Below are 14,783 nucleotides of genomic sequence, written 5' to 3'. Positions count from 1 at the left end.
ACAATTCAGGCAAATGAAATGACGGCTGTAGAACAGTCAGGACACTCTACATTTATTCACATCTCATCCATCAGGATAACTGGTATCTAATAAAAATAATGCTGTAACAATTAACTCTGTGGGGCTCTGTGCTGGCTCTCTCTGTCTGTGTACGCACCCAGATGCTCACAGGCTGGATCCATCCCTGCCCCTGATAGGGGGGGTGATCCTTGAGTTCAGAGTGTCCCGCCCTGCCCCAGGCCCCCCTCTGAAGGGGGCGCCGATTTAAGAGCAGGCGGGAGGCGGCCCGTCATTTCAGAGTGGCGCAGCAGCAGCCATGGCGGTCCACGACACCAACATGAGGCTCAAGTTCCCCATCCTGGCCATCGCCTTGGAGATTCTCACCATCATCCTGTATGCCCTGTTTGTGGTCTACGACGATGGCAGCTCGGAGCACGGCGGTCACAGCTCATCCAGTAACCACACGGAGCAGAGCAATGTCAGCCTTTACCCGAGTGAGTTTCCGAGGGTGTCGGGGGGGTGGGGAATGGAGGACGGGGGGGTCGCCTTTCCGTCTTCAGTCATGAGATTAAAAGTTTAAAAGTATCAAACCAGCCGCAGAGCTCACAGAAAGTCCCGGGACGTTTGCTTAATTCTGTGAAAATGCAGCAAATTTATTATTCACACAACAAAAGTTCATTGACAGGCAATGATTAACATACCTGCACATACTTTCATCTTCTTTTAAGTGTCGTAATTTTTTTGATTAACTCAGTTCTGTTCTTGTCATGTTGCTATTCATTGCAATTGTAGTCACTGACTCCCAATGGACACTAAGCACAAATGTTTGGCATTTTATGCTGCAAGGGTGTTACTAATTAAAAAGCACCCAATGAGATTGTCAATGAACTTTTTAATCCAAAACAGCTCCGTTTATTACTACTTGAAATTAATGTTTTATTTAAAACTACTGGTTGCTTCTGCATACAGATGAATAAAGTAATGATATTTGTTATAAAATCAATAAATTTGCAATATTTTTGCTGAATTAAGCAAGCATCCCAAGACATTGTGTGAGTGGCATATAGCTGTTTGATGGGGGCTCTGTGTTTACAACACAAGCCGGCGCAGCTGGGTAGAGTCAGGACCTATCAGGCAGGGACACGGTTAGTTATCAGAGCTCATCTCCGGGGACTTGCTGTGCAGCAAACTGCTCGAGTTACTCCATTAATTCTCTTGGGAGCAGGGCTGGCGAGGGGCAAGTGAAGGCAGTCAAATTCTGTGACTTTGAAGGGAAAAAAACAGAAATGCCCCCCCCCCCCTCCCCGACTACCTCATGCGGCAGAAAAGGTGCAGACAGGATTGATAACACAAGAGCTTCACATAAACCCTGCATCTGCTTTCAGCACATAGAGGAGAAGCTACGGCTTCTGAAAGAAGGACAGGGGGACAAACATGGTATTTTTGCCACTTATCATCATACTACTTATTATCTGCTCATCACTGTCTGTAATAATCTCTGCAGTCATTTTAATTCTGTGGTTTTCTTTCTTTCTTTTTTTTTACTCTCAGTTCCCCCACAACAAAAACAGGGGGATGTATTTTGTTTTCCATGCGTCCGAATGCTCAACACGTCTCAAAATGTGTTATATTTATAAGCAAAACACAGAGAATTCACTGCCACCTTAAGCTCTTTTTCTTTTCCCAAGTCAGCATTAAATTCTATACCTACTTTCCATACCAACAGAAACAATCTTACCTGCACATTTCAGGTCATTGTTATAAATGCAAGCATCAGATCATAAAATGACTTTTAACTGATGCACACACTGCTGTTGGTAATTTGCATTAAGCATGCATCTGTGGTTTGCTTTTGCATAATAAATGCTGTGAAAATTAAATTACGAGGTGCGAAAGATTGAGGGGCCGTAAAAATGTGGTGCACATGAACGGAAAACTGCATGTTAAACGGAAAGGGAGACAGGCTTGTGAAATGTGATGGACATGCTATCCAGGACAGGGATTGAAGTAGCATGCAGACCTTTGAAATTTGGGATCGGTCAGATGTTCCTGGATACAGTGCTTAAATATATCACTGTCAACATCCAAGCTGATGCAGTGTGGAGAAAAACTATGAATTTAAATTTATATCAGTACTGATGAGCTCTAGGTGTCAGCAGCCAGCACAGGCTGCCACAGTTTGTGTTTACACAGTTACACAAAAGAGTTACACAGCAGAGTAGTGTGACAGTAGTTAGGGTCTCACTGCTTTGTTAACAGTGACCACTGCTCCAGTACATTTACAGTTGTGTAGTAAAAAATAAGAGTTTGCCTTAGGGTGGGATCACATGTTCCTCTGGGGACTTTAATTTCTAGAACCCTCCCTTTACCACAAAGCAACCTGCTAGCTACCCGCTGATTGACACACCCCTTAAAAGTAACCAACCAGATCAATAGCTACAGTGACATCAGAGTGACCTCAAAAGCAACCCCCCTCCCTGTCAGAGTATGAGCTGCCCACACATCCCCAGCGGACTCTCAGTCAGGAAGGGCTGGCGGCCTCTACCACAACCCCCTACCTGAGCTTTTCTCCAGATGTCGATTAGACACGAAGGCCTCACTTGTCAACACCCTACCACTGGCATTCATTTCCTTAATGGGGGGCAGCCAATTGTGCTGGACCCTGTGGGACCCCCAGACAGCCCTTAGCTGGAGCTCACGACTCCTGAATACACTCCGGATACTCAAAGTGAGATGTAGATGATAGGGAGGGAGATCTGATAGGAATTATAACCTCTTTCATGGAACAGGGACCAGCTCCTCAGTATAACAACACTCAACGACTAATCCCACATCTCGAGAAGCAGTGAGATCTTACAGACCTTAAAGGCTGAGGCCTGCAGGTTCTCGAGAAGGTTTGGAGATCACTTGCTCTGCTACAGATCCTTACAAACCAGGTGCCATAGCTCACCTTCCAAATCATTGGTAATGTCACCTCAGTGAGAATGAAACCCTAACTTGACATATCCGTACTACAGCAGCACGCGGCTGAAAATGCATTCAATCACTTGTTTCACGGCATCCATCCATTTACTCACAAGGGGACACTCTGGACATCACCACATCATTGCACCACACTCTGAAGCTATTCTACAGCCCCTCAAAACACCACATGACTCTCAGAGCAAATCAGCTAATCTCCATTCATCAAAATGATCACCTTCATACGAAGACATGTATTTGCTTCTGTTTAACATGACTGGTTCTAGTGCTGAAGTCTAACCAGACTAGGAATGTAAATCCAAACGTGATGAACCACTTATCCGTCAAGAAAATGTTGCTTAATAAATCAACCTACCATGCACAGAACACCCGAGTTGTAATGAAGTCATGGAGGAACATCAAAATGGGCTTTGATACCTCAAAGCACGTGCAGATAACACCACAGTGCTTACAAAGGCACTTCTCAGTAATGTGGGCGCTCTCACACAACGTCGTCCCTTACAGGATGAGTCTGACATTGTAAACTTTGATAAACTCCATTGACATTTGACTCTGAGAGCCGGCACCTCTCATACAAAAATACTCTTCATTGAGACGCGGTAGGTGCAGCACGGTGGAGTAGAAGACAGTTCTACGCGAGTTCCCAGCAGTCTCTCTGGTACACTACTCGTTCCCATCACTGCATCACTGACCTAGCCGTGCTACTCCACAGTGTTCCAGGATGTGCACGTCATGATCTTCATCGGCTTCGGCTTCCTGATGACCTTCCTGAAGAGATACAGCTTCAGTAGCGTGGGCTTCAACCTTCTGCTGGCCGGCTTCGGGCTGCAGTGGGGTCTGCTCATGCAGGGTATCTGGCACGGTATTCCCATCAAAGTGAACATCTCTAGGTAAACAGGGACCCAGGGCACCAGCAGACGCCGGTCAAAGCTGGCCATCACAACCCACCTTCTTCACATCTGCTTCTCTGCACTTGCATGATCACGTGGCTTGCTTCAGAATGTTTGGTGTCTACGTCTGCGATCAGGAGGTAGTTGGCTCAAATCCCAGAGTAGCCACACCTGTGGGGCCTTGCACAAGGCCCTTAACCTGCCAAAAAATGCCCCAGGGGTGCTGTGTGAATGGCTGACCATGTTCTCAGATCCCACACTTTGTTTTTTTTCCACCAAATGTACATGTGTGTATGCCTTAAAAATGACGGGAAATGCAAAAACGGTCACACATTTCATTAATTTTGCTGATACTTTTATCCAAAGGAGCATACAATTCAGAGAACAGTCCTTAGAGCAGCTGAGACTGACACATTCCAATATCCCTACTTGCCTGCAAATGGCAAATAAAGCATCATTTCATAACGACCTCCTCCTGCACCCACAGGATGATAAACGCGGACTTCAGCACAGCGACAGTACTCATCTCCTTCGGCGCTGTTCTGGGTAAAACCAGCCCAGTCCAGCTACTGATCATGACAATACTGGAAATCACCACATTCGCCATCAACGAGTACGTCGTCGTGGATTTACTCGAGGTTGGTCCATGATGTCACCGATTACCCATGAGCCCCAGAACACCGGCTCAGTGGGAGCATGGGGAATGATCTCACATGCGATCTCAAATGCGTGTCCTGCATGCTCGATCCTCGCAGGCCAGGGATGTCGGCGCTTCCATGACCATCCATGCATTTGGAGCGTACTTCGGCTTGGCTGCAGCTCGCATGCTGTATCGACCCGGCCTTAGGAACGGCCATGAGAAAGAAGGTTCCGTTTATCACTCGGACGTGTTCGCCATGATCGGTAAGCAGCGCCGCATTCGCACCGTCGTCGTCTGCAACTTCTTAAAAGTCAGCTCTTCCTGACATTGAAAAATGTCTGAGACAATTGCTGCGGTCAGGACCGTGCGTCATGGGTCAGGTACGGTGAGAGGAGTGAGGCATGGAAAATGTAATTTGGATGTAGACGTCCTGGAGACAGGACGGGCGTTGGGGTCTGGGAGGAGGTTCACTAGGAAGGAAAAGAAGCAAATGCTCAAAATGCCACCAAAAAAGGAGCAGGTGGATTAGAACCAACACAATAGGTCGGCTGACATCACAAGATGGCAGCCCTCCCTGCCCAACTCACAATGTGTGACTTGCACCCTCTGGTGGACAAATAGCGCATTGCTTCCATTACTTTATTTCTGACGTTGAACCTGTTCTACACTTCTGCAGGTACCGTGTTTCTGTGGATGTTCTGGCCCAGTTTCAACTCTGCCATCGCAGATCCGGGCAAGGCTCAGCTCACTGCCATCACAAACACCTACTTTTCCCTGGCCGCTTGTGTGCTCACGGCCTATGCCATCTCCAGCCTTGTGGACCACCGAGGAAAACTGGACATGGTGAGTCGTAAAAGAGCATTACCAAAAATCCATAACTACTCCACTGAGCCTTCAGAGATCTGGAGAGCTTAGCCACTGCTGCATCTGTCCCTTGACCAGGTACATATCCAGAATGCCACGCTGGCCGGAGGCGTTGCTGTGGGAACTTGCGCAGACATGAGCATCGAACCATTTGGTGCCATGATAATTGGCTCCTTGGCTGGGATAATCTCCACCCTAGGCTTTAAGTTCCTGTCCGTAAGTTAAAAAGAGGAATACCACCCACCAACATGGAGGCCGCTGGAGATCTACCACACCTCCGCCCTCTTGTTCTAGCCCTCCATATATAAGTCATATATTCATTTATGTTCATGCATTAGCTCTGGTTACGGGGGGATCATTTATAAGAGTCTCTGTATTCCAGCCGATCTTGGCATCGAAGCTGGGCATCCAGGACACGTGTGGCGTACACAACCTGCACGGCATGCCGGGGATTCTGGGTGGAGTGGCCGGGATAGTGACCGTGGCTCTGGGCAAAGCGCAGTAAGACAAAAAAGCCCTTTTATTAATTACTGAGATTAATTTGTTACTTAGTGATATTTCCATACAGTATCATTTATCAGTTACCGTTATGCATATAAAGATGATGAGATAATTAGCAATGAGATACCAGTGAGTAGAAACACTGGTTACCAGTGAGGCGTTCACTCCAAAGTGGGTTCACACCTTGCATCCACCTCACCGTGGCCTCAGAGGTCGATAAGACGTCCTTTTTCTCCATCCAGTGGTAGTGCCGGCTACCAGCTCGCTGCCCTCGGATCTTCTCTGGGTTTTGCTGTGGTTGGAGGAGCCATCACAGGTCTGTGGGCCAGACTTCACCGAGATGTTCTTCAGAAAGTGAATTCTTGGGCTCCAGTGCCACATCAGTGACTTTATTTTAACTGTATTAGGGCTCCAGTGCCACATCAGTGACTTTATTTTAACTGTATTAGGGCTCCAGTGCCACATCAGTGACTTTATTTTAACTGTATTAGGGCTCCAGTGCCACATCAGTGACTTTATTTTAACTGTATAAGGGCTCCAGTGCCACATCAGTGACTTTATTTTAACTGTATTAGGGCTCCAGTGCCACATCAGTGACTTTATTTTAACTGTATTAGGGCTCCAGTGCCACATCAGTGACTTTATTTTAACTGTATTAGGTTTCCTTATGAGGCTTCCATTGTGGGGACAACCACCGGACCAGAACTGCTTTGATGATGCCGTTTACTGGGAGGTGGGTGAATGTTTCCTACTCACACTTTACATTGTGCCAGCCCATATATTTGTGTTACAAAGCTCTGCTGTGACTGCGTGTGTCCTGCAGGTACCTGAAGAGGAGGAGGAGAATGAGGAGTGCCTGGCGCATGGAGACCACTCCAAGAACAAGGCGGAGGCCTGAAGCGAGGACATCGCCAAATCCAGCAGAACACCCCGAGAACGCCCTCATGTTCAGAAATGCCTGCTTCCCCGTGTGAGACGCGTGTCCTCGTGTGAGCGTTTTAGTCTTCCAGCTACTTCACTGCTTTATGGTTTCTTAGTAACTGCTTAAATGTGTAGGATTCAGGGACGTTGTACAGAAACCACTGCTACTCAGTCGTGAGGCTGTGATCAGATATGCTCTTCACACCAATATCATTGGCTACCAAAGAACATTCCCACGAGCTAAATTACCCTGCAGGCGGCCAACTCACCATTATAATGATATCAAATCAAATTAATGTTTATTTATCAAATGCGTAACAGTACAGCAAACAGCAGGAGTTTCAGACAGTGAAATGAGTAAATATGAATGAGCTAGAATGATTTGATATAAAAAGGAGCTGTAGTACACATTCATTTTCTGAATAGTTTAGACTGACATTAGTTATCATGTCAGAAGCAAGACTGCAATTTATTTACCTAAAATTTAATATATTTAGCAGACACTTTTACCCATAGCGAAACACATATTAGAGAGAGCAGGATCAGACAGTCCTTGGAGCAACTGGGGGTTAAGGGCCTTGCTAAGAGGCCCCATGGTGATGTCACTCTCCGACCCTGGGCTCCAAACCAACGACCTTCTTGTCACACGCACAGTATCTTAACCCGCTGAGCTGCCCCCATCACTCCCATGATGGTAGATCATACCTCGAGAAATGGAGGATAGATCAGATAGGGCACAGCTCTTTAAATCCAAATGAGCTCCCAGAAGGTCTGCAGGAGGTCTGCGGAGGACTGAACAAGACTAGAACCTAAAACTGGAGCCAGGAACTGAGATACATCTAATCCCCGGGGACAGACAGGCAGGTCTACGGCGTATATCCACTGCGTTAAACCCAGCTTTACCTCATTATGTATATATGAAAGGACGTGGTCCATTTCTCTTCAGTCTTATCATCCACTAAAATGACAGACGTCTTGGTTTGGCGACAGTTTGAGGACACTCAGTACTCTATCGTTAAAGACTTTTCACACACACTGGACTGAATAATTTTTCTGATTTAAAAGAGGTTCAATAAGACAAACTCTTCATTTAGTGGGACAAATAAACTTGAAATGGGACTGATAATAGTTAGGCACTTGTGTGAAAGTTGTAATATTCCTAAAGGCAGCAAAATCTACAATATGATATATGTATGAAAGAAAAATTGTGGAGTTTAAAATGTATAAATACTGTCATAAATATTATATAACTTTGTATTAAATTGTGCCATTTTCTGTACTTGCTTATTTTTAAAGGCTGTACGAATTATACATATGAAAATGGTCACGTACATTTTTAGTAAATGTGTCAAACCTAGGGCTTTGTGTGTTTATAAAGTAAGACATTTGAGTTGCAGCACTTCTCAGGCACGTACAGGACATCCACTGCGTGCAGATAACAAGCAACACTGCCTAACATGCGGCGCACAGTAAGAAGCGTCAAAATCAGCTTAGAAAGCAGCTAGAAAACACACTTCTGACTAACTTCAGTCTTTATGGAGGTGCACAGAAAACACACCTTTGACAGCTGCAAACATCTGGGACTGAATCTGTTGCAGGATTCAAAGCATCCATGAATCAAGCAAGTTCACATTATGATTAGCAATGCATGCATAGCCCACGCGCTGAGCCATGTGACGCTCTCGCGCCTGGTTTCCACTTCTTCCCAATCAGGCACTGGTTCCACGCGTTTCCACCACAAAATATGGCCCCGTGCCAGGAATAAAACAGCTGCAGCACAGCATCACGGGAAAGGTGGGCTCAGAATGTGGCACCGTAATCGCAGCGAAAGTGGGACGGGCTACTACATCCAAACCTTCTGCATGCTTGGAAAATTCAATCTATAACCAATATAAAGCTTATCTGCTATCGCCGGTGGCAGCAGTGAAACAACTTGCCAGCTTATTAGTAGAATAATGTTGTTATTTTTTTATTCTGTGAAAAACAAAAGATCGATTTGCTGGCCAGATTTCATAATAAAGTATAAGTTTGGTTTTTACTAGACTCTTTTATTCCGCAATCTTAAGAAGGACAGTGGTAAAACGACGAGTGAGAATAAACTCATTTACACAGATAGACGTGGGAGCCTTTGAGACAAAAGTGGATACAGGCAATAGGGACATGGCGCAATGAGTCATACGCTCAAAATGTTTGTTTTTTTTTAGTCCAGCAAAACAAATCTTTAAAAAAACCGAAATACAGATTAATCTTTACTTTACTTTCACTGACCGCATACATAACATGTCTGTTCCATTCGTTTTTTTGAAACTGGTGGAAATGTGGGCAGGTTCTCAAAAGGCACCAAGCGAGATCCAGCACAGCACCGGCACCAGCTCGGTGTTGGTGGAAACGAGGCACTGGAGCCGTCTTCTGTACAGCCGGGTGGAAGGTGCCTCACTGGTCAGCGTTAGTTCCAGAAGGCCTACAAAACACAAATTAACATAGAAAAAATTAAAAGCACTAGCATTACTGGTCAGAACTTTGAGGTCATACCTTCCAATACCTCTTGGCCATAGTTCAGCTTTGCTCAGTCTGGGCTGGGTCTAGCTAAAGGGAAGTACTGATCTGGGAGACCACATCTTGCCAATGTTCCAATCCCTCAAAAACTGAGACACCGGGTACCTGCAGTACTCGTTCACTTGTGTTAATCAGGTCAAGTGTGGTGAGTTTAGGGATTACAGCTTCAAACAACAGCAAGGATTTCAGCAGTAAGGCAGAAACAGAGTCAAATGACTGCCTGCACCTTCCTGACCAAACTCTGACATGATTCACCTGCAGAACTGCTCGCCGTTTCCCTCAGAGGCAACAAACAGCAATTTGAATATCATTTAATAGCAACACAACTGAATAAATAAAGTTCTGTAGTTTTACTATCTGAATACGTGCCTGACTCTCAGGCCATCAAAGAGCAACACACTAGGGAAAGCTTACAGGGGTGTTTCTGGACTGCTGGAGAGCACAAGAACATCAGCAGGAGCTTCACATATGAGCAGAAGCTGAGCCTATGACCCTGGTCTGAAGTCCAGTGCCACCAGTGCTAACAGTAAGATAAAATATTCCTGCCAGCTGCTCTCTACTTCATGACCAGCTTAATCTTTCTTCCTGCTCACTGGATTTAACGATGTAGAAAACCGCTTCGCTTTTCTAGAAAAACAAAAGTGCTTCAGAAGTGAAAGACCTTTCATCTATTGGTCTCGGTAAATTGAAAGCTAATTTAATGCCCGGCATGTGCCGTTATCTCACTGGACAGACATCAGGGAACGGCACTTTGTTCTGGGTTTCTACAACTTGCTTATCAAGATATCTATGGAATGAATTCGGGAATTGGAAAACCTCATCTGACATTACACTTATTTTCACTTCTTTGATTTCTCCCCTACTTCTTATGCAAGAACAAAAGACTTATGATCTTTGCCCCTCTGCAATACTGCCTTGACGTAATGGCCTCACTTGGTTCTGACGTCTCAATATGGTTTTTTTCCGTAATCGCCCACAATGAACTGCATTGGGGCCAAGATCAGCCTGACACCCGCAAGAGAATAAAGCTAGTCTGGCTGTTTTGTTTCTCACTGCTACAAGGTATAATGGACCTGGGAAGAATTAAGATAAGGGCCATTAACAGTGCTCATGCTTAGTTAATTGCTGACTAAATAGTTTCCATGTTTAATAACTATGTAAATGAAACATGACAATACAAATTTAAGTCTTACTAGGGAATATGAAGGGATCATTTCTGAACTTTTGCCATATTTGCAGTCATTTTTTGCCAGCTGTATAAGAAAATGTTGTTTGTATTTAACGAAATGCTCAATAAACAGATTCAGAGGCAGGTGTGGGTCTGCCTTAGCCGACATAGTGTGTATGAGCAGAGCTGATAACTTCGATCAGATTACATGTATGTAACAGTTTAATTACCTTGTTATTAATCTGTAGGGCTTGCGAATTGCACCACTGTCTTGATGTAGCTCGTTTCAGTTTATAATGGAATATAGATTCACCTTAAGAACTCCTGGGGGGGGGGGGGCTGGTATAAGTGGTTTTCAATGTTAAAAAGGTTGCAGGAATCCAGTTAAGTTAAATCCCAGTTAACTTCCAGCACACCCGTCCCTATTCATATTTCGATGGATAGGACAGCTAGTACACTCCACTAAAGGCTTTTTAAAATAATCGCTGTAATTATTAGACACAGCCATCCATGTGTAGGAAAGATTACACTGAGTCAAGGTGGTACATTGAAAGCTCTGCACGGTTAACATCTATAGTAATTGACCACTACGGTGTAAAACATAAGGATCCTTTAAAGGTATATGCATGCAAATGTGCTGACGCAATAAGGATTTTGATGACAGTCATATCGGCAACCTAGGCGGCGTTTCATTTAAATTTACATTGTGCATTGCCTCCTTAATTATTGTGATTTACCTTTACTCGTTCGAGATTTCCAAGAAATCTTGAAGTCTTACAAACGCGATTCGTAAATGACTTAATGATTCAATGCAAAACTCAGACATAACCCCAAGTTAAAGTACCATCTAAAAAGATCAGTAAACACACGAAGCAACCCTTTAAATTACCTGCCTGCTTTTCCAGCAGAGGCGCGCGTACCGCCCTAATTTCGCGCCGTACCAGACTGCCGCGTGCAGCATACGCGCCTACGTCACACGCAGCCGTCCTGGGGATTGTGGGATACAAGATGGTCGCTGCCTTTTGTGATACCTGGTGTGCGGCTTCCTCATAATAATTCGTGGCACCTAATACCGAGCCGGTTAACACCCTGCTGGATACAATGCCTAAGTGATTGCGTTTTTCTGATATTCATCGCAAAATTCACATTCGTGTTGTGGCTTCATAATGGTAAGTGGCTTGGGTTAAGTAAGATGGTGATGCTAACCGACAAATTGCTAAACACACAGACGGGTATTACCAGAACTGCAGCGATTAGCTGACTAGTTAAGCAGGGTAGATAATTGATTACATATGCATTAGTAGTTTGGTGGAGTTGAATGTGTTATATAAATTTGATAGTTTGTATATACAGCATGAATGTATGCACATGTAAATGGGATGTAAATTAGGACCACAGTATTGTTGGTAGGTCCTGAGTGAAGACGGTGACTTGTGCTTCCCAGTCAGAGCGGGACTCCAAAGTGAAGAGACGTCCAGCCCAGTCGAGCACAGCGTCAGATGAACGGAGGTCTCGGAGCACAGGTGAGTGAGGTTCCTGGCCCACCCCTCTCCCGTTACACGCCCTCCTCGTCACTCGTTGCCTGGCCCTGGCTGTCATGGGGGGTGTCTTCCTTCATACACAGAAAAGGACAAGAGGAAGCGTAAGCGCAGTCGTAGCCGGTCGTCTTCATCAGCTTCCACCTCGTCTAGCTCGTCTTCCTCATCGTCATCCTCGTCTTCCTCGTCGTGCTCCTCCCTCAGTGGGAGCAGTTCCAGCTCCAGCAGCAGCAGCAGCGGGGGTGAGTGTGAGGACAAGTGGGGTGGGGGTGTCTGTGTTGTGGGGCCACACCACGTTCAGTCCTGCAAGGACGTCTGCACACACAAACACACACACACACAGATGAAGGTAACACTGAGGTGGACATGAGCAGGTGCCCACCTTCTCTGTGATGCTGCCCCCTGTTGGGCTGGCGATTTAAGTGCAGACAGTTTAAAGCTTTGCAGGGATGCAGGATCCTCTCCAGCTTCTCCTAACTGAGCGACATCGTCTCTCTTCTTCATAGATTCCCACAGCAAGTCAAAGTCCAAGAAGAGGAGTAAGGAGAAGCGTCACAGAAAGGTAATGTGTGACACCCTGTGTTGGTGGCTCCGTGGGGGGAGGGCTCCCCGATCTGCGCCATGGGTGCTTTACCAAAGTGATGTGTAGGTGTACTCGTGTGTCTGCTTGGGGAGGGGGGGTGTGAAATCTGCTGATGTTGATGCGAATCTGCTCCGGGCGTCAGGAATGTGTGATTCTTCCAGGCCGAGGCTTACAGTGTATGGTTCACTGTTGATTTCCGCGGGGGTGGGGGGTTTCATAGATCATGTTTTGCAACCAAAGTGCGGTAAAACCTGAAACTCTCTTTACTTTTGGGAACATTTTCAGGTGCCCATTTGGATAACTTCAACTTTATAAAAATCTGAGAATGCAATCAAAAAAGTAAAAATGCCCGAAGTCTTGTATTTTGTTTGGTTATTTATGGTTAAGGTCAGGGCTGGGTGGGGGTTAAGGGTGTTTTTGGGAGACTAGGATTAGGGTTTTTCCCATAGAAATGAATGAAAGGTCCCCATTTTGATAGGTACGCCAACGTTTGTGTGTGTGTGTGTGTCTGTCTGTCTCACAGAAGGGAAAGAAACAGAAAAAACACAGAAAGAAGAAGGAGAAGAAGAGTAGAGGTGAAGATGGAGATTCTGGTCCAGTGCAAATATCCAAGGTAAGGGATGCTGATCTTGCTTAACAAAAGTCAGACAGCCAGACCTTGTTCTTCCTAGGGTGGGGGCGTGTTGGGGGAAGCTTGGGGCCGTGAAATAACGGCAGGTCTCTGTTCCTCAGTATCTCAGGGAGAAGAGGAAGAGTGGGAAGTACAGCATGATCTCAGGAAAGAGGATCAAGCTGAAAGTCAAGAAGTCCAAGAAGGACAAGCAGGTGAAGGTCCTCACTTCTGCAGAGAACTGTGCCTCGTAATGGTCGTACTCTTCTCTCCGATTCATTGTCCCCTTTTCTCTGGTTCTGTTTGCAGAGGGATAAAAATCGTGCAGAACTGCTTGAGTTCCTGAACTCTGCCCTGTGAACAGACCCCCCCCCCCCCGGATTGTGGCTGTAATACAGCACCCCGCCTCCTACCCACTACCACCCCGTCACTGTAGTTACAGAATTTTCCTCGACATCCTGAATTCTTTTTGCCAGGAGTTTCCTTGCAACCAGCTACAATGACACTCAGGGAAATTCTTGACCTGATCCTACACCGGGATCGTGTTGCTGATGACGTTTAACCGTCAGGACGACCACGAGAAAGTCTGGCCAGGTGTTAAATAAGATTTCAGCAGAACAGCTGACCCAGTGGATTAGACTGGAAGAAACCTGTTGTCCACAAATTCCTGGAACTCTTTCCCCGCCACGATTTAACATTTCATGGGTTTTATCCCTTTAGTAAGCAATACAGCATATTTAGGATAATCAGTGCTTAAGGCAAATCTTAACTTTTTCACTGTTTCAGTCTTGAATCCTTGTTCCAGCCCCTCTCCTCCTCCAGGGGTCATTCCTGTGATCCATTACCTGCCTCTACTTGCATATCTATCCTTCTCGTCATTTGTTTACGGTGGTGCTTATTGAAAATATGGTTTTAAGAACCAGGGGGTCTGGTAGGTGCAACATTGGAGTATTATACCAGTGTCTGAGCTACAGTAAAGATGGACGGGATCCTTTTATGATGACTGAATACTGTGTTTATTTTTATAGACAGTCTAGCTGGAGGAACGTCACAGGAACGTGGTTCTGAGGGGAGTCCGTGGGTTATGTTCCTTTTTATGCTCAGATGATGTAGTATGATTGCTCTTGCATTCAGATCAGATCCATGTAAATATTGGCCCTAAGAGTCCCTGTACCAGAGTGATACCATTCACAGACTATTCTGGAATATTCCTGAAAGAAAAGCTTTCTGCCTGCCTTGATTGGTCACTTTGACAGGAAATCATCTTTTCATAATCGACGTCAATGTAATATGTCGTCCCCCCCCCCCCCCCCCGTAAATAAAATATATATGTGTGTGTATGAAGTGGGTTTTTTTTGGGGGTGAGGGGGCAGACATGAAGTCTCACACATGCATCATTGCATTTTGAAGCCCGCCCACCTCTGGTCAGATGCAGGGGTGATTTATTGAACCAGTGCAGGCTTTGACAGCCGACTGTGACCTGTTTAGACTTAATTATCGTCGATTTTATCTGGCGCTGTCTTTCATCAA

The 14,783-nt window shown here is 45.6% G+C and overlaps 2 protein-coding genes across 2 annotated transcripts; both read left to right on the top strand.

Moving 5' to 3' along the window:
* Positions 1-280: 280 nt before the first annotated feature.
* rhag (Rh associated glycoprotein) lies at positions 281-8,155 on the top strand. Its single transcript, XM_048986530.1, has 10 exons — positions 281-494; positions 3,695-3,872; positions 4,360-4,510; positions 4,628-4,775; positions 5,189-5,355; positions 5,455-5,592; positions 5,759-5,877; positions 6,120-6,193; positions 6,537-6,610; positions 6,701-8,155. Exons 1-10 carry the CDS (start codon positions 317-319, stop codon positions 6,773-6,775), a joined length of 1,302 nt encoding a protein of 433 aa, XP_048842487.1. The 5' UTR covers positions 281-316; the 3' UTR covers positions 6,776-8,155.
* Positions 8,156-11,481: 3,326 nt separating this feature from the next.
* si:ch211-22i13.2 (uncharacterized protein LOC553945 homolog) lies at positions 11,482-14,593 on the top strand. The gene is made up of 7 exons (XM_048986533.1): positions 11,482-11,691; positions 11,967-12,045; positions 12,147-12,302; positions 12,567-12,622; positions 13,167-13,256; positions 13,376-13,468; positions 13,563-14,593. The coding sequence occupies exons 1-7, from the start codon at positions 11,689-11,691 to the stop codon at positions 13,611-13,613; spliced, it is 528 nt and encodes a 175-aa protein (XP_048842490.1). The 5' UTR covers positions 11,482-11,688; the 3' UTR covers positions 13,614-14,593.
* The last annotated feature ends 190 nt before the right edge of the window (positions 14,594-14,783 follow it).

This window comes from Brienomyrus brachyistius, chromosome 19 (genome assembly GCF_023856365.1).
Source record: "Brienomyrus brachyistius isolate T26 chromosome 19, BBRACH_0.4, whole genome shotgun sequence".
Lineage (NCBI taxonomy): Eukaryota > Metazoa > Chordata > Actinopteri > Osteoglossiformes > Mormyridae > Brienomyrus > Brienomyrus brachyistius.
This window is presented reverse-complemented; position numbering and strand designations above follow the sequence as displayed.